Source organism: Rhinopithecus bieti, unplaced genomic scaffold, assembly GCF_001698545.2.
Source record: "Rhinopithecus bieti isolate Rb0 unplaced genomic scaffold, ASM169854v2 scaffold_64050, whole genome shotgun sequence".
Taxonomy (NCBI): domain Eukaryota; kingdom Metazoa; phylum Chordata; class Mammalia; order Primates; family Cercopithecidae; genus Rhinopithecus; species Rhinopithecus bieti.
In genome coordinates, this window is record NW_016824175.1 from 237,111 (window position 1) to 256,919 (window position 19,809).

General features: G+C 36.6%; 1 protein-coding gene across 8 annotated transcripts in view; it reads right to left on the minus strand.

Annotated features, from left to right (window-relative positions):
• Window positions 1–19,809, minus strand: part of ZMYND11 (zinc finger MYND-type containing 11) — a 74,183-nt gene that overhangs the window by 45,676 nt on the left and 8,698 nt on the right. Inside the window, exons 2-3 of one of the 8 annotated variants that reach the window (XM_017862173.1) lie at window positions 18,294–18,409; window positions 9,843–9,937 (exon numbers count right to left, since the gene is read on the minus strand). The exons of 5 other annotated variants lie outside the window; for them this stretch is intronic. In XM_017862173.1, coding sequence (XP_017717662.1) covers window positions 9,843–9,907 — 65 coding nt within the window. In that variant the 5' untranslated portion in view covers window positions 9,908–9,937; window positions 18,294–18,409. The remainder of the gene's footprint in view (window positions 1–9,842; window positions 9,938–18,293; window positions 18,410–19,809) is intronic. 2 more of the 8 variants (XM_017862176.1, XM_017862174.1) reach the window with 2 other exon arrangements.

Here is a 19,809-nt window from a genome sequence, read left to right on the forward strand (position 1 = left end):
CAGATTCTACATTTAGAATTTTATAATCCCCGACCATAGGACTTTAGAATCACAAACGTATTTTGTAATACTTTTACCCAAAATGTAGGAAATGACACCAGAGAAAATTTAGAAATCACACGAGTGCTTGTCAACATACAAGGAAAACATGGAAGCGTGTTGTGATCCATCAAGCAAAAATGTGATTTTCAGTGAAATATATTTTGAGTCACTGAAGCACGCAAACATTCCCTGATTTATAGTTACAAAATATTTTTTAAAAACAAAACAGTGAAATATTTCCAACACACCCTGGATCCCAGAGAAGAATACTGCAGATTCCCTTGTATTCACCAACTACATTCAACTGATGTTAGTACTTGGCATATTTGCTTTGTATCTTTTTTGTTTAATACAGAAATAAGTTTTATAAAGTTGGATTTGTGCCATTTTCCATTCTCCTCCAAACCTCAACACTGATCGCTCTCTCTTTACACACACACACATCCATGTCAATGTATCTATCTGTATCTCCAGTGAACCACTAAACTTCAAAGAGGTCTTTGGATATCCAGATAAAAAACATAGCATGAGCTAAATCAGACTAGCTTCAGACTTCTCCAGAGAAACATTCCATGCTAGAAGTCAGCGGAGTAATGCCTCATAAATCCTCAAGGAAATAAAGGTGACAAAACCAGTATGTTTGGATTAACTCCCACCTTCTCCCTTCCCCGCCTCATTGCTACAGACGTTGCCATTGTCAGGGCCAGCGTTCTGTGGTCCGATCATCATTCCCACCTCTCTTTCTGTCTTAGTCCTTCGATGAACTGCACTGACAGAAAAGCAATGTTGAAGGGGAAAATGTGCTAATGTCCTCGACGTTCACAGTGCAGAGTCAGGAATAACTATCTCAGGGACTGAGTGCACTATCCAAATATATAAACATCACCCTTAAAACAAAAAACATTTCTAAGCTACCCGAAGAAACACATAGAAAATGTATTACGTAGTGATAAAACAAAATGATAAAAACAGAAGGCATATTATATATGAGAAGACCAAAACCAGACATGTTTCTCTTTTTAATAAATACAAATGGGCTAAACTCAACAATTTAAAAATAGTGACTCAGAAAGAGTGTAAACAAATGGGCAAAGGCATATCATAAAAATGCTATCTAAATGAAGCAGGGGTCAAGATGGAAATGTATAGGATTTGGAAAACAAGGGAAAAATCATTCTTAAAAAAGACAAACAGAGCACAGTTATAATGCAAACAACTATAGGAAATAAAAGAAATATTGACAGAAATATAAAATTGTGAGATTTTAATTCACTTCTCTCAGTTCACAAAAAAAAAATCAACTGGACAAAAAATTAAGTATGGCTATAGAAGAACTAACTAATAAGACAGAGCTATTGATTTATTATTTTTGAGATGTAATCTCACTCTGTTGCCCAGGCTGGAGCGCAGTGGCGTGATCTCAGCTCACTGCAACCTCTGCCTCCTAGGTTCAAGTGATTCTCCTGCCTCAGCCTCCCAAACTGGGACTACAGGTGCTGGCCGATTTTTGTATTTTTAGTAGAGACAGGGTTTCACCATGTTGGTCAGGCTAGTCTTGAACTCCTGACCTCAGCTGATCTGCCCACCTTGGCCTCCCAAAGTGCTGGGATCACAGGCGTGAGCCACCACGCCCAGCCTGATTTTTTATTTATTGATTATTTATCTAGTTGATTTATTCTGAAACAAACAAACAAACACCTCAAGACAGGTATACTGATTTATCCTGACACCAAAAAAATACCTTTAATAGGTCCAGAAGACATACATAACTAACCACAAAATCACCACAAAGATGACTTGAAGAGATTCCAAAAGTGATACACGCCATTGTTAATCACGGTGAAATTAAACCAGATACTAATACAAAACCAGAAAACCCTCATAAACAACCACTGAGTCAAAAAAAAGTTACTGAAAAATTACAAAAGATCTAAATGAAAAGCTACAGCAATGCTCTTAAAAAAGAAAATTTGTAGATTCCAGGAACTCCTTTTTTTTTTTTTTTTTTTTTTTTTGATACAGGGTCTCACTCTGCCACCCAGGCTGGAGTACAATAGCACAATCATGGCTCACTGCAGCCTTGACCTCCTGTGCTCAAGTGCTCCTCCCACCTCAGCCTCCTGAGAAGCTGGAACTACAGCCACACACCATCACACCTGGGTGACTTTTTAATTTTTTGTAGAGACAGGGTCTCACTATGTTGCCCAGGCTGGTCTCAAACTCCTAGCCTCAAGTGATCCTCCCACCTCAACCTCTCAAAGTGCTAGGATTACAGGCATGAGCTACCATGCCTGGCCCAAGAACTCCTTCTTTAGGGAAAAATAAAAGAGGTATCGTTACTTAAGCTAATCAATAATGAAGATGCAAAGCACAAACATACAAAAAAATGCTACAGGGAGACACCTATATATAAAAAGGAAATTAAAATACAAGCAACTACTTTGTTCAGTTCTGTGAAAAAATATAAACACTATGATTTTATAAGAAAATATAAATGACCAAAACCTGAACACAGAATAAAACAGAACCTTTAAAAGGTCAATTTCCAAAGAAATAAATAGAGGAAGTTTGCAAAGAGCTTACCCAGAAAAACATCAGCTACGGACATATTCATAAGTTACTTCTGTCAAACTTACAATGACCAGGTAACTCCAATGAGACTCAAACTCTTCCAGTGCAGTCATAGGAAAGCAAGGAATCTAGCGTGTAATCAGAAAACCCCACAAAATAGCACAAAGAAAATCAGTGACCTGTAGAAATACTGATACAAAAATCCTACATAAAATATTTGAATATAATCTAATATTATATATAAATATTAATATATTCAAATGTCAAAATAATATACTAATTCTAGGAACTGAAGAAAGATTTAATATGAAGAAATGTAAAATATGATTTACTCCATTAATAGGTCAAAATAAATTATCATGAAGATTTTGATACATGTTGAAAGGCATTTAGTAAAATTCAACACCTAGCCCCTAACAAAACAAAAATGAGTAAATACTTCCTTAACCTAATCAAGAATATTCAAAGATGTCTGTGGCTGTCACTTTTCCTTAACACTCTGAAAAGGTAATAACAAACATAATTGAAATCGTCATAAAAGTTGATAAGGAGTTTTCAAATCATGTATCTAGAAAACCCAAAAATATCAGCTGATATGCTTTTTTAAGTAATTTTAATTTAGTATACAGTTCAATAAATTCTTTGGGTACAAACTGATTTACTAAGATTAAAAGCATTCATATACAGAAACCAAAAAGACAGATGACTGAAAAGAAGACCAAACCTCAATTATTTACAACAATAAGAAAAATAAAATTTCTAGGAAGAAATAGAATGACAAAATTTGTGTAAAGAAAATTCTGAAATGCTACCGATGCAAAGAAAAAAGATGAACAAATCGGAATTTTCATTACAGTAAAAGTGGCATTTCACATTATTGAATGTGAAGACTGATTAATCAATGCAGGACACTGGGACAACTGGTTATCTAACCTGGGAAAGGAGATGGAGCACTCCCTTAGATTGTACCTATAAATTATAGATAGATCAGAATTAAATATCGACAACAAAACCACACAATTGTTCAGCATGTGTGAAATAACACACATACAAGGAAGGAAATTCATTTTAGTATTGCTGGCAGCAAGAAACAATTAGAAATAATGTAAACATACATCTTAGGGGACTGGTTAAATAACTGATAATTGTACCAAGGATTATTATACAGTTTTCACAAGAAATGAAGCAATGTTATAGGTGTTAAGATGACATAAGCTCTATAATATATTACATCTTTTAAAAAATCGTGGTATAAGACACTACTATTTCTCAAAACACTGTATAACTGATATGCACAAAAGAGTTCTAGAGCTTGATTCCTTCCAGAAACTGCTGCTAAGAGGGGCTCAGGGAACAAGGGATGGGAGAAGACTTTTCTCCACAGTATGCCCCTTGGAATTTCGTTTGCATCTATTAGCTAGACTATTTTAACTTTTAAAAAAGTAGCTACCATTTACCACTCCTCCAGCAACATACAAGTTTCCTGCTCCCACGTAAGCTTGCCAGCCTTAGGGAGTTCCTCTCCTTCTTTTTCAGACTCATTATGGCTCTTCTTGGTCCCATATTCATCCACAGTAATTTTAAAGTTAGTTTGCCAAAATCCACAAAAATAGTTAAAGCTCCACAACCAATGTAAGAATATCCACTGACGAAATTGGCACATATGCTCATTTATTTATATATTTTTCTATGTCTTTAATATGGTTTTATAATTTTATCCATAAGATTCTTACCTATCTTTTGGGTTTTTCCTAGATATTTTAATGTTTCTTTTGAAAAATGGAATTTTATTTTATATAGTATTTCCTGGTTGGTGGCTGCTGGTCTTTATTGGGCCATCTGCTTACCTCTCTTACTAGTTTCAGGTTTGTCTGTAAATTCTATTGGACTTGTTTCTTATCAAGCTGATTAGGACTTCTAGCAAAGTACACACCACAGGTAGTAATGGTGGGCGTCCTCATCTTGTTTTAGATTTTGTAGGGATTCTTATAATAGTTCACCATTCAACATGGCTCTTGAGGATGCTTATTGGTAGACATAGCTTATAAATATAAAATGATAAATATAAATGCAAATATGATGCTTGCTACAGGATTGTGGTGCATAACTTTGATTGAGGACATTTCTTTCCAGTTTGCTAAGTGTTTTTTTTTTTAATGGCACTGCATTTTATTATTCCTTGATATATTTTTATCCACAGACTGTCACCACACAGTGGGTTTTCTTAGCCACTAAGAAACAACGGTAGAGCATGGATTAACACACGACACAAGAAAAGGTCTGCTTTGTTGTTAGTCATAGCATGTTGGGCTCAACTTTCTTAATTCAAAGTGAAATGAAGTCAGTTAAAATGATACATTCTGGTCATTTCGTTCTCTATCGCTGGTCTTTGAGGGACTAAAAAAGATGTCTGCCGCGAAGAGCAAGTTGGAATCAGGGAGGCCTTTCATAGAGACAAAGGTCGGGAAAGGGTATGGCTGAAGGATTAGTGGCAACTGGAACACATGAATGACAACAATGCAAAACTAGGTGCTTCCTCCTATACTGATGCACCTTGAGAATATAACAAAGGAGTTAATAACTTTGTCTTCTGGATGGAAAGTTTTGAGTTTAGGCAAATTAGAATAAAGAAGAACTGATCTAGTATATATTAAAAGTGTCATCTAAGGGTAAGAACATGTATTATTTATAACGGTTGTGTCAAGAAATACAAGCTCATAAAGTAATGTCTAAACTTGATGAATTTATTTTTTCCTGCTCACTCTATTCTTTAAAAATATATATATTGTTATGTTCTTAAGAAATAAGTTCAAAGAGATTCACACCTATTTTTCTTCAAAAGTAAAGCGAAGGTTAGAACTGAGCCAGAACCTGTAAATAACAGAGGAGCACTGGGGTCCTACTACGCATTACAGGCCAAATATATTTGATAAGGCTTAAGATTTTCTGGAATTAATAATAAACTCTGAAGGTTGATTTATATGACACCTCAAATATAACAATGGTCAAATTCATTATTCATTTTCTTAGATCATCACTCAGTCAGGTTTGCATCATGTGAAAACCCATTTGCTAGTATTCAGGTAAAGGATACTCCAGGTCTCTCGTTTTCTTATCAACTGCTTCATCTATAACGAGAACTTTTCTTCTTCCAATAAAGAGAAAACATAGCAATTTGGGTTTGAGATACACTGGTAAGTGGCCTTCTAGTCTGCTATTCTAATTTCACTTAATACCATAAGTCACAAAATGGCATGTAAATGTCTAATATTTAAGTATACACTCAATTTATCTGAACTTTTTCAGTAACTTCCTCATTTTCTCCCACCCCACTCCATTCCCACAACTTTCCACCATCTGGCGCCCCAGAGCGCTCCCTTCTCTCCCAGGGTATGAGCTTCCGTGGGTTGCTGAGCACTCAAGAGCCTCCAAGCCACAGGCCATAGAAGCCTACACTGTTTCCCCTCCCCAAGATCATTCTGAAAGTTCCAAGACAAATACATACATATATATAAAATATATATAATGTGTGTGTGTGTGTGTGTTTGTGTATTTCATGGTAACAGCCACTGATTTAACATTTTTACAAAAGTAAGGAATCTCATGAGTCATAATTTGCAGAAAGTAATTACCTATCTTTAAGCCTTCTAACAATGATTCAATCTCAGAAACTTCTGCCATCTCATTTGAAATTAATATATTGGAAAATGAGCACCATAAAAACAGTATAAAAACAGCCACAACCAGTGGAAGAACGAATCACCACAGAATGCAGTGATGTGTTTTCTGTCAACGAAAAACATAACAAATGCCTGTGATGTCTTCTCGTCCCTCATAAACAGGTTCACACCACTGTTTACAATGTTGATGGTATCATAAATGTATTTTAAGTGTATTCTAGGTAATCTGGATAAATACCTTAAGACTTAGGACTGCCCCCCCAATTTCAGTACCTTATGGCCCCCTACTGGCTCAGTGTACTAGCTCAGGGGACTGAAAACTTCAGAATCATAAAATTTGACATAGAAATTTAAATGAATATTGATCTAGTATCTTGATGTCAAAAGACTTTATGAGCATAAAAGCTATGGAAGTATAACAGGAGGAGATCCAAAATACCTGACTAGATTAGAAATGTTGAATTTCTTTATGACACAAACACCTGAAACTCATTTTTTCTTGCCTCTGAAGCAATTATCACTAATTTCCATTCTGTAAATTAAAAGAAAACAATAAAAAGGAAAAGCATTTATGACAAATATGACAAAAGTTTATATTCTAAAATGTGAAACTAAAACAACAGGAAAACAATTTTTCCCTCTTAAATCAGCAAGATAATTAAAATAATTATTCTCAATGCTGGTAAAGAGGCATCAAGACAGTCACCCTCAACACATCGCTATTGAAAGCCCTTTCTAGAAAGAGTCCAGCATTACACATCAACAGCCTTACAGATAATCCTATCACTTGACAGCCATTCCATTTCTAAGTAAATGACTTGAGATGGAGCAAGACTTATGTATTAATAGAAAAACGTTTCCAGCCAGAAGTGGTGGCTCATGCCTGTAATCTCAGCACTTTGGGAGGCCAAGGTGAGGAGATCACTTGAGCTCAGCAGTTCAAGATCAGCCTGGGCAATACAGCAAGACCCTGTCTCTAAAAATATGTACACAGACACACACACACACTAGCCAGGCATGGCAGCACATGTCTGCAGTCTCAGCTAACCCTAACTTGAACCCTCCCCTCCCTGCCAAAACCTCTGTTAAGAGTGTTTTAGAAAAGGAAATGGTGTGTATTCATCATTCCTATGGGCCAGGGAAGTGGTGACCCTTTTAGAAAATCTGAGGTATTTTCTTAATTAGCCAGGCATGGTAGTGTACACCTGTAGTCTCAACTACTCAGGAGGCTGAGGTGGGAGGACTGCTTGAGCCCAGAAGGTCGAGGCTGCAGTGAGCTGTGATCACACCACTGCATTCCAGCCTGGATGACAAAACAAGACCTTGTCTCAAAAAAAAAGAAAAAAATGTTCCCCACATCATAAAATTTTATAGTTAAAAAAAGGAACTAAATGTTAATACTAGTAAAATAAGTTAAAGTATATCCATTTTATAGAATACTATGCAGTTAATAAAATTAATGTTCCAAAAAACAATGTTGTGGCAGGCCACGGTGGCTCAGGCCTATAATCCCAGCACTTCAGGAGGCTGAGACAGGAGGGTCACTTGAGCCCAGGATTTTGACACCAGCTGGGCAGCATAGTAAGACCCCATCTCTACAAAAAAATTTAAAACATTAGCCAACCATAGTGGCATGCACCTGTGGTCCCAGTTAAGAAGGAGGCCGGTGGCTCAGGCCTGTAATCCCAGCACTTTGGGAGGCTGAGATGTTCGGATCATGAGGTCAGGAGATCAAGACCATCCTGGCTAACACGGTGAAACCCCGTCTCTACTAAAAAGATACAAAAAACTAGCCGGGCGTGGTGGTGGCGCCTGCAGTCCCAGCTACTCAGGAGGCTGAAGCAGGAGAATGGCGTAAACCCAGGAGGCGGAGCTTGCAGGACCTCCTGGCAGTGGACGCTGAGATCCGATCCACTGCACTCCCAGCCCTGGGCGAGCCAGAGCGAGACTCCAATCTCAAAAAAAAAAAAAAAAAAAAAAAGAAGGAGGCTGATGCGGGAGCGACCCACTTAAGCCAGAAAGTCAGACGGCTGGCAGAGCAGCTGTGATTCACCACTGCAACTTTCTGCCTAGGGCCCGAACCTGTCTCCAAGAAAAACAACAATGGTGTGAGAAATGCTCACGAGTTGTAATATAACAACGCGATACAAGATCTCTTAAAAATTATATATGCATATAGCATCACATGGCATACAGAGAAAGAAGAGACGAGACGCGGAGCGAAGAAAGAGAGGACAGGATGCGAGGGCAGCCGGACAGCGGACAAGGAGGGAGGGAGGGCGAAGTGGGGGGCGAGAGAGAGAGGAGAGAGAGAGAGGGAGGAGAGAGAGAGAGAGAGAGAGAGAGAGAGAGAGAGAGAGACAGTTCTGCTACCAATAGTAATTTATTGGGTTGTTCAGATCAATCCTTCCATCGAAAACCAGAAAACCAAAGAAAAGAATTCATTTAGGAGTATCTGCCAATTCTGGAAAAGGCAAGTGAGAGCTTTTGACAATCACATGGAGACAGGGAGACAAAACTGTAATTCAGGAACACCAAGAAAGGGAGCCTTGGCAAGAACACACAGACTAGGTTGTGACACTGAAAGACTATGCTTAAAGCTAACCTAGAAAGAGCTTGGTCCGCATACGCACTAAAAGCCCAGTTTCAATCATGTCAATTCCTGATTTGATAAAGGTGATTTGAAATTGGTGGTCCACCAGACATCATCCTAGAGCCTGTATCCCTCTAATCTGTATTTCAAGCAGATATATGGCACACAGTTAATAAAACACTCATATGGGTGTGGAAAGAACATGCAATATGCAAGTACCTATTTGTCTGTAAAGTCCTAGGCTAGAGTGTAATAATCCTTCTTTTCAGTTCTGTCCCACTGTCTAAATACCATGCACAGAACTACTTATCATGGACCTCCAGTGACTATCTAGGAAAATGCTAACAAGGAGAGGTGAAATATTTTAGTTTTCATAACACTAAAATATGAACCCTTTTCATAATTTCTACTTAAGCAAAACTGTTGAGTCTTAATTTCTCTTATTTCTGAATTAAAATAATTTACCGTCTTTGCTGAATATAGATACACTGCAGAGATTTTATGAGGATTAACCAAAAAAGTCCTTCCTTTCAATTATATTTTGTTAATAGTAAAGGTATTATACTTTTCTTTAAAATGTTTCTCCATTATGATTACCCCAAATGTTACACTGTAAATAATTACCCTTGATTTTGATCTCTATTATTTATTCAGTGACCACATTTAAACTGGTAAAGCAGAACATTTAGTTATATGAGAGCTAGGTAGAGACCTAGGTACCCCTTCAAATAACAGGCAAAGTTTTCATCTGGGGAGCAAAGAACATTTTTACTGTGACACATATAACTACTTATTTTATTAACATTGGTTCCATTTTATAAAAAGGAAATATTTTTAATTTAAAATTTCAATTTTGGTCATTATGAATTATATATTTTACAGCTTGCTTGAATCTTTTTACATTATTAAATTAGACCTATCCCCAAATTTTACCAACTTTTTAAAAACTTACTTACCAGTTTATAACAATGATACAACTAATGAAAATGACATATCTGTGTAATGATGCAAAAATCACCATAGGTTCAAGAATAATGTAGTTGTTTCACATCTGAAATTGAAATATATTGTAAGTTTGATAGTCAATTTCCTTTGTAGTTGGAAAAAAGTAAAAGTAACAGCAGAGTACTGTTTTGGCATACTGTTTATTATATAACAATAACATTTCAATTAAAATTGCCTCTGAAATCTCAACCATGACTTCTCAAGACATAGGACTACACTCTGCCACCTGACACGAGCTTTGCAATTATTAGAAAATGGTTAGCTTTCTGAAAACCCTAAAGATTTCTTTCTGGTTTTAGTACTACTAGAAATAGCTACGCTTTACCTAGGCAACTGATTTGCTTCATGGACATTACTAAAATGTTGAGGCTTCTCCTTTCCGTTAGCTACTAGAAAACGGAAAGCCAAATCTGCAACCCATCCTCGGCAGGCTGTTGGGCTTTACAGAGGTATAGAAGTCTTTCTTATATTATATTAGCCTTACTTGTGGCTCTATTTCATATACTAAACTTCGTTTTCCTTTTCCTCATCCCGCTCATCCCCTTCTGATATATATAACCTTACTCTATTCTATATCTTTTTTCTAACTGCCCCCAAAATATTTCTGAAACAAAAGAACTTCCAATGAAAGATACCGTGTATACGTATTGATACACATACATGAATACAACGCGCATGGGGGCACACACATGAACTAAAAGCACTCCACCTTCCACTCATTCTTCATGACGAAAGGGGGACCGTGCTTATAGGACCGCTACGTTTACATGTTGTACTGGCAGAACTATTAATAGTTCCCCTTTTACTCTTACCCCAGTTTCAGACATTCTCTTCCCTTTTTCTCTGTTTCCCAGCAGTTGAAAATATGAATTCATCAATGTCTTACAATGAAACAGGATGTTTCAAATCTTTATATTAAAATTGAATTCCAATATTTAAAATATATTATACTTTTCTTTTTAATATTAATTTACTAGCCCCAAACTAAATCTAACCTTATTTGTACAATGCTTCTTAGTATATTAGTACACAATCTATATAAACACAACTCTAAGACAAAATGTCAATGATTACCAAATTTTATGATGTATAACCTACTAATTTTGTTGATGGATTTTCCTTCAAAATAAGTTAAAAATTATAATATCATGTCTTTTCAGATCATACACATCTTTAAAACCTCCATTTTCATTTTAACTCAATTATAAAAAAAGGTCATAATAAAATTATATACTGTATCCAGTTTGTTGGAGAAAAAGAAGTAAAAGCTAATTAACTAGGTTTTCTCTTTCAGTTCCATATAAAGTTCTTCTTGATAACACTAAATAGAATTCTACTTACAACAATACTTAGCAGAAAAAATTTTCCATAGTATTACCAGAAATGTTTAGAAGCGAATAGCATGTGAATAACGTAATTTCCATGTAATTAAGATATCCTTTGCATTTTGATAATCTGGCACACAAAGTCTTCAGTAGAAGAACAGAGAAACAGCCAAAAAGAAACAGTTGACTTAAATTATGATAATTATTGCTGAATGAAATGAATTACCTAAAACAGTGGAGTGGGTCATCAATAGACCGGAATGTGACCGAGATACACGTATTGGGGAACAGTATACCGGTGATGAGCCGATGCCGAGCACTTCATCCTTCTCAGTTACATGGCCTGCCTTCCTGACCCTTCTGTGTCACCTGTTTTCCCCAGCAAACTTCCATGCCTCCCATTGACTTCTTCTTGGTTTAAATTTTTCAATTCAGAAATTACACATACAAGAAATTATTTTAAAATATGTGTAGTGTGAAGAACAAGACAAACACCAGTTAAATCACCTCCTATGTTAGGAAAGAAAGCAGAAACCAACTCTGACAAAAGCTCCTAGAATGTGCCCATCCTGGTGGCACTCACCCCCAAAGCTGGTTACCACCGTCCTTAATTTTGTGTTCGCCATTTCCCCTTTTATGTCTTTATATTGTTGGCCCCTATGTATACCTATCCCTTAAAAACATGCTGTTCAGTGTTGTCTGTTTTTGAAGTTTACAGAAATGGAATCATACTGCATGTATTCTTTTGTAATCTGATTATTTTCTTAATATTATGTATTTGAAATTAACCCATATTGATGTGTGAGGCTATAGTTTATTTTTACTGTAGTATAATAGTCTGTTATAGAAATATACAACTATCCATTCTACTGTCAATGATCACTATTATGGTGGCACTAGCCTGATTTTTTTTCACAACTTGAACATTGTTTTTATTTTTTATAGTTAATGTTTTAATTTTAAACACATATTTATCAAGTCTTTGCTCATTATTCATTCTTACATTTCAGAACTTTCACTTGAGATCATTTTTTTCTGCCTGATGTTAGCCAGTGAGAACTTCTCTTCTCTCAGATTGTATTTGTCTACAAAAGTCTTTATCTGAATCTCCTCCTTGAAATGTAAAAAAATCTAGGCTGAGAGTTATTGTCTCTTAACACACATTAAAGCTACTATTTCACAGTCATTTGGATTCCAGTACTCCAGTTCAGAAGTCAGTTTGTGAGTCTAACTACCACATCTGTATACATGATGTCTCTTAAAAAATCTATTGGCTACACTTAAGATCTACTCTTTCTCTATAGTAAATACTACAGTTTTTACAATACGGCTAAATGTGGATATCATTTTAAATTTGGTCTGCAATGGGCTTCCTGGATTATTAGTACCTTTCAATAACTTCAGCAACTTTTTAGCCAGTATCTCTATAAATGTTGATTGTTCCTCATTTCCTCTAGTACATCCCTCCAGAACTCTAGATATGCAGGTCTGTGAGTGACCTTGTATCTGGAATATATATAGAGCTCTGTAACACTTCAGTAATACTGAAATAAAGTAACTCCATAAAAAAAATAGGCAAAGGATTTGAATACTATGTAAAAGAATTTATAACTGGTCAACAAGCACATTAAAATATGCTTATATCAGGGAAATGCAAATTTCAACCACCATGAGATGCTAGTATAAATCAGGGGGATTGACTTGAACTTTTAAAAACTGACAATACCAGGTGTTGGAGAGAATGTGGAAAATTTGGAATTCTCATAGACTGCAGTTGGAAACGTAAAATAGTCACTTTGGATAAGTTTTGCCATTTCTAATAAAGTTAAACATACACTTATCACATAGCCTAGCAATTCCACTCCTAGGTAGTTCTCAAAACATATGCCTACACCTGTACATGAAAGGATATTGTAGCTTTTGCCATAATTGCCTCCTAATGAAAACACCAACCAGGCATGGTGGCTCACACCTGTAGTCCCAGCACTTGAGGAGGCTGAGGTGGGTAGATCGCCTGAGCCCAGGAATTCGAGTCCAGCCTGGGCAACATGGAGAAACCCCAACTCTACCAAAAAAAAAAAAAAAAAAAAAATTAGCCAGGCATGGTGGCATACACTTGTTCTCCCAGCTACTCAAGAGGCTGAATTGGGAGGACTGCTTGAGCCCAGGAGGTTGAGGTTGTAGTGAGTCGAGATTGTGCCACTGCACTCCATCCTGGTTAACAGGTGAGACCCTATCTCCCCTTTAAAAAACCACCTCAAATATTCCTCCAGTAGATTAACAAATGTTTAAAATTGTGGTATATCCACACAATGAAATATACTCAGCAAAGAAAACAAATGAACTACTAATATACGTAGCAAACGGATCACAAAACGTGCTGACCAAGAAAAGCTGATCATGGAAAATAATATGTTTCCATTCATATAAAATTCTAAAACAGGTGAAGCTAATCACAGTGACCATAGGTAAATCAATGATGGAAGGGAGCAGAAGGCAGTACAAAGGAGAACAAAGAACTTTTGGGGTGATAAAAACTTCCTATAATCTTAATTGAGATGGTGGTTACACAGGGCATTAGTTTACAGAGGAAGGAAAGAAAATGACTTCAAGAAAACACAGCTGGTTAACAGCAGAGCTATTAGTCTGGTTTTATTAAAGATTTCAAGCTTTTTGTTAGAATGACTAGCTACAGGAAAAAAGCCTACATTCACCTAGCACTCAACAAATACCGTTGCAGACTGTTGAGTGACTGTCACATGCCAGACACTAAGTTCTAGGTGTTTGGGATACCCCATACCCAAACGAGATCCTTACTCCATACAGAGGTTGCAGGGGCAGAGGGCACACAAATAATGGTACTGCTAATAAATAATTTAGCTATATGGAATGCTGTAAGGGCCCCTAAAACATCTCCCAAAAGAGTTTTTGATTTTCAAGTTTAAATCCTAAAGAAAAGGCAGACTGACTATGGAGTGAAACATAAAAAGGTAAAGCAGATCCTTACCTACCACCTAAAAAGGGAACTACAGATGGACTGCAGACCTATCTGAGAATGATAAAACTATACAATTAGTAAAAGAAAATGTAGGGAATATTCTGTGGCCTTCTTAAGGAGAAGGACTTCTTAAAATAAAATTTCAAAAGCATAAAACATTAGGCAGAAGAGATTGAATATGATCATTTCAAAATTTGAAATTTCTGCTCAAGAAATAAAACTACGGAAAAAGGTAAATAAACAGATGACAGAATAAGATGTTTGCAAAGCATAAAACCTATAAGGGAATTAATATTTAGAATAAAGAGCACTTGTAAATCAACAGAAAAAGATAATAATTTCCCAGTGGAAAACAGGAAGAGAATAACAGGGACTCACAGAAAAGGAAACGCAAAACCTCATAAGACACCAAGAGCTGCCTAAACTCACGAACAGATAAAGAAATGCAAGTTCAAGCATCCAAGTGACAAAACGTGGGCAAATGAACAGCATTCAGCAAATGCAGATATGCAGGAAAATAAAACCTCTTGTGCACAGCACTACCCAGCATGACGATGGAGGTGGCCCTTCTCGAGAGCTCAGTCAGATTAGGCACCTATGTGCCTACCCTGAAATGAGGGAGGAATTTCTGCTTCTGGACAGACAGACCAACAAGTTCCTTGTAGTGTCACCTGTGGTACTGAAAAGTAGGGCAAGGCCTCCTGGTAATTTATGGTGGAAGGAAAGTGAAGACATCCTAAGTGTCCATGGCAAGGAAATAATTCAAAACATGGGGAAAAAAACAAGGAGATACATAGCACACTGAAAAACATGAAAACATCCAACTTATTCTAGACCGTAACACTGGCAGCGTGATGGTCAGAAGGCAGGCAATACTACAGGGCTGCAGTAGGAGCTAAATGACATCATGGATGCAAAATGTAGTCCAGTACCTCACATTTAATACTTCACACTTTACCCCTCTAAGCTCTCGCCTCATTCTTTTTCTGTATAACTGGAATATGTAGTGCTGCTATAAGAATTTAACAGATGACACACGGAGGCATCGTGAAAGCAGAGTGGAAAAGCATGGCCTGCAAAGTCACACAGATCCAGGTACAGACACCTGTTCTGCAACTGACTAGCTGCGTAACTTTGGACAAGTCACTTACCCTCACTGCATCTCGATTTGCTTATCTATGAAGTAAAATTAGTAAAGTCAACCCCATGCTGTTGTTTTGAGGGTAAATAAGATAATGTAAGTCATATAACAAATATTCATTCATCTTGTTTCTCCTCCTTCCCAGCTCATATTACAGTGCGGTCTCACCAGATGAAACGCTGTGTGTTGTGCAACCACTACAAATAATAACTTATGGTGGCCAAGCAATAACATGGAAAAAGGTTGAATGCTGCTGAGACAACAACCACATATAGGAAAACGAATGGGGAGAAGAAAATCAAAATGAGTATCTGATTTGATTTCTGATAGATAAATTATAGAGGGTTATTTTTCTGTTTTCTATTTTCCAAGTATCTTGTAATATGTTTATGTTACTTTTAGAAATAAAACAAAATAATTCATGGCAAACAAATATTTCAAAATTGCATGGAACAAAGAGCAATACACTTGAAAACCTAAAACAGCATTGTTATGGCTCCTTCATCAATGGAGTCATTTTAATATTTCAGAACACATTCTGAAGCACTAGGTTCCTCCTAATTCTAACACGTAACCTGGGATAAACAATTTACCCTGATAGCCTCACATTCCCTACCTATAAGGTGGGGCTAACTTAAACTTCACAGATGTTGTGAGGATGAAATGAGACAACGTGTTAGTTCCATGTAGATGATCATGTTTTGAAAACTTCAAAGTTTGCAAAGATATAAATACAAATCCATTAAAATACCAGAAGGAAACATTTAACGGTTAAGAGCTTGGACTCCAATATCAGATAGACCTGTATTAAAATTTTAGTTCTGCCACTGACTTTGGGCCATCCATTTTAACTTCCTAAGCTTTATCTTTTCAGCAAAATGAGACTCATGACAACATACCTCACAGAGTTGTTGTGAAAATTAAATAATTATATAAAGCCAGTGCTTTTCACAAAATGACTAATGTTATCAATTATTATAACCCTCCTTCAAACCAATTCTACAGTTTACACAGCTGAATATTATTACTAAAGTCCCAATTACTGTGCCTCACACTAAGCTACAAAGAGAGAAAATATATATACCCTACCCTCAAGGTGCTCACCATCGAAAGGACGCAGAATGCTCTTCAAAGATCCTAAGAGACTAATAATAAAATCAAATAGTGTATATATATTACTTTTAGATATATATGTGTATATACATATATATGTATACACATACATAATATATATGTATACATATATGTATGTATGTGTGTGTGTATATGTATGTGTGTGTATATATATCACTAAGGAAACAAAGAGAAAGGAAAATGGGTCTGAATAAGGAATGTCTCAAAAATCTCAAAGGAGATTTGAGCTGGATCCTAAAAGAATGGGTATGATTTTGTCCACTGATGAAGGAAAAACACAAAATGAAGAATCCATAAAGTGCTCGGGCAATTGAGAACAGTCTCATTAGATGGAACACTGAGTAGGGAGATGCTGGGTATGAAAAAAAGAAAGAAAAGTCAGGGTCTCACTGTAGAGAGCTTTGTACAAATGCCTTGCTCAGGTATTTGGACTTTATCAATAATGAGGAAATCAAAACAGAATTTTAAGAGCACAATCAGACCTAAAATTTAGAAAAATAACTGCTAGAATTAGGTTGACTTAAAGCTGTCAGGAGATAACACCTGAAGGAGGAGTCTGGGAAGGGCGTCCCAGGCGGAGCATGGGAAACGCAGATCTGAGGGCCTGCGAGAGCCCAGCCAGTGCATAAGGAGTGTGGGGAGTTGCAGGAGGATGTGCAGAAGAGGCAGGCCGAGACAGCAACACCTTTGCACAGGAATGTGGACTTCACAGGCAGCAGAAAAACGTTTGCAACAGTGGACCTATTGGTCCATTATCCTGATGATGTTTTTGAAAAGCATCTCTAACACCCACGATGGGAAGAAACAGAGACGAGCAAAGCTGGGGACTGGAAAAACAGGCAAGGAAGTCATAAGGATGGAAACCCAGGCCAGAACAGAGAAGAGCAGATAGACTCGAGTCAATCCAGCCGCGGCAGAAAAAAATGACTATGTTTTACTTTTACCATTTCTACTTTCAAAAAATATTTGCTATTCCCCTCTCGCTACAGGATAAAAATTTCAATGCTAGCATTAAAAGTCCTGCTGGTCTAACTCTTTCTGCCTTTTTATCCACTCTTCCTTAAGCCCTACAGTCCCTCTGCTTGATCCAGATAGTCTATGCTTTGACTCTCCTCTCTGCCTTGTCGAATCCCATCCAACTATCAAGGCCTAACTATTTCTGTTCCCTTCATGAGGCATCCCAAGCATTCTCACAGTGACTGTCCCCTCAAATAAGGCCTACAGTGTTGTAAACTGATAGACTCCAATCTGTGCTACTGACCCCTCCAATATTTTGTACTACTGTCTTATACTTTTATGTGCCTTGTATGTTTCCTTCATAGATGCACAAAGAAATGTGAAATACATGAAAACAGCTAGACAACAACCCAAGGCAAGGTGAATGTCCTAAGAATTTGGCATGCTGGAAAAAACTCACTGTGGACTATATTTATTCAGAATCAGTTACTTCTTCTGTAAGGCCATTATTGTGTAAAGTACAATAAAATAGTAACAGTATACCTGCCAATCTGGTTTCATAATAAGATATGTAAGAAACACTAAATCAATATAGATGGAAATGAGAATACAATGAGCAATTCTGTGGAGAACCCTTGGGATTACATAAACAGTATAATACGAATCAATCATTTTTTAAATGAACTTATTTCCAAAGAAGTAACTTAGGCAATGGCTATTCTCCTCCTCTCCAATAATTCCAGTGAAGGAACAGAAATTGACAGTGAGACATAGCAAAATTTAACTTAAGAAATAATGTGTACCTAGTTGAAACTTCAAACGCAACCTACACACGAAGAGGACTTACAGTTTGGGTTTATGTATATCTGTAGCGACAGGAAGAACTCCAGGAGAACTCAGAAATTTCAATGCCAAACATGTCACAAGAGGTCAGAGGTCACATTTTCTAACTGGGGTTTGACCCTAAAGTAAGCAATACAAGTAATTAATTGATGCCCTAATCTGAAATATTCATTTGAATGGGACTAGTCTACCAATCCAATGTTAGTTTAATCATACTAGTCACAGTGTAATCACTGCTAGAAACACAAAATTAAAGTTGCCCAAGACAGGAAGGAAACATATCGGTCAAATACTTCAATTGCTTTTTCTAGTAGTCCATAATAAACAAGCTAACCTCCCTCAATCACACAGTCTAGCCAACAATGCCAGTAGAGACTAGCATAAAATCTGTACTTATTTCAAAAGTATGTCTTTAAACTGTCTTACAATCATTACTTAAAATTATTATAAACCTCTAAAGCCAAGTCATAATAGTCCAAATCAGATGTGAAAAATTTGTTTGGATTAAAGAAGAAAAGGAAGTGATATATGTAACTTGTTTTTAATGGATATTAAAATGGACATGGCATCTAGAGAAATAACATGACAATGAGTTATGAATCATACTAGGAAATTTTTTTTTTTTTTTTTTTTGAGACAAGGTCTCACTCTGTTGCCCAGGCTGGAGCACAGTGGCACAATCATGGCTCACTGTAACCTCAACCTTCCGGGCTCAAGCCATCCTCCCTCCTCAGCCTCCCGAGTAGCTGGGACTACAGGCATACACCACCACACCCGGCTAATTTTGTATTTTTTTGTAGAGATGGGGTCTCACTACATTGCCCAGGTTGGTCTTGAAGCTCCTGAGCTCAAGGGATCCACCCGCCTCAGCTTCCCAAAGTAGCGGGATTACAAGCGTGAACCACAGCACCTGGCCTCATATTGGGAAAGTCAGTAATTAAAAGTTTAAATGTCACTTCTGTTACTGACTTTGTTGTTACATAGTTCTTCATCCTTTACTTCTTGATGTATAATGTGTAAAACGAGGGCTAACATCTTAGGCATAAAAATATTTTATAAATATTTAATATTACTGTTAGATAACTTGCAAAAGTTTATCATGATACCTATTCAAATTACACAAAACTGATTAATTCACATGTGCTAGCTATAATTCAGCATTTACAGACATTTAAACTGAAAAGAGAAGCTACTATTGCCTGTGCTTATCTTCACACATAACCCTCAACTTACTACTGCATTTTCTTCTTAATGATAAAATGACTAATTTGTTTCCATTTTATAATGCTTAAACATCACAAAATATCCTCCAGTTTCTAAAAATGTAAAATGTTTTCGCTGACAGGCCAAAATTTATTTGTGCTTATTTAGCTCCTAAATGAGGTCATCTATAGAATTTCATATTATCATTAAATCAAATTTATAAATATAGCTTTAAATCAGAGGGACAGTTTCATTGTTAATCAAAAATCAGACTTGACCACATTTACATATTTTGATTTCAGACTGATCCTTTTAAT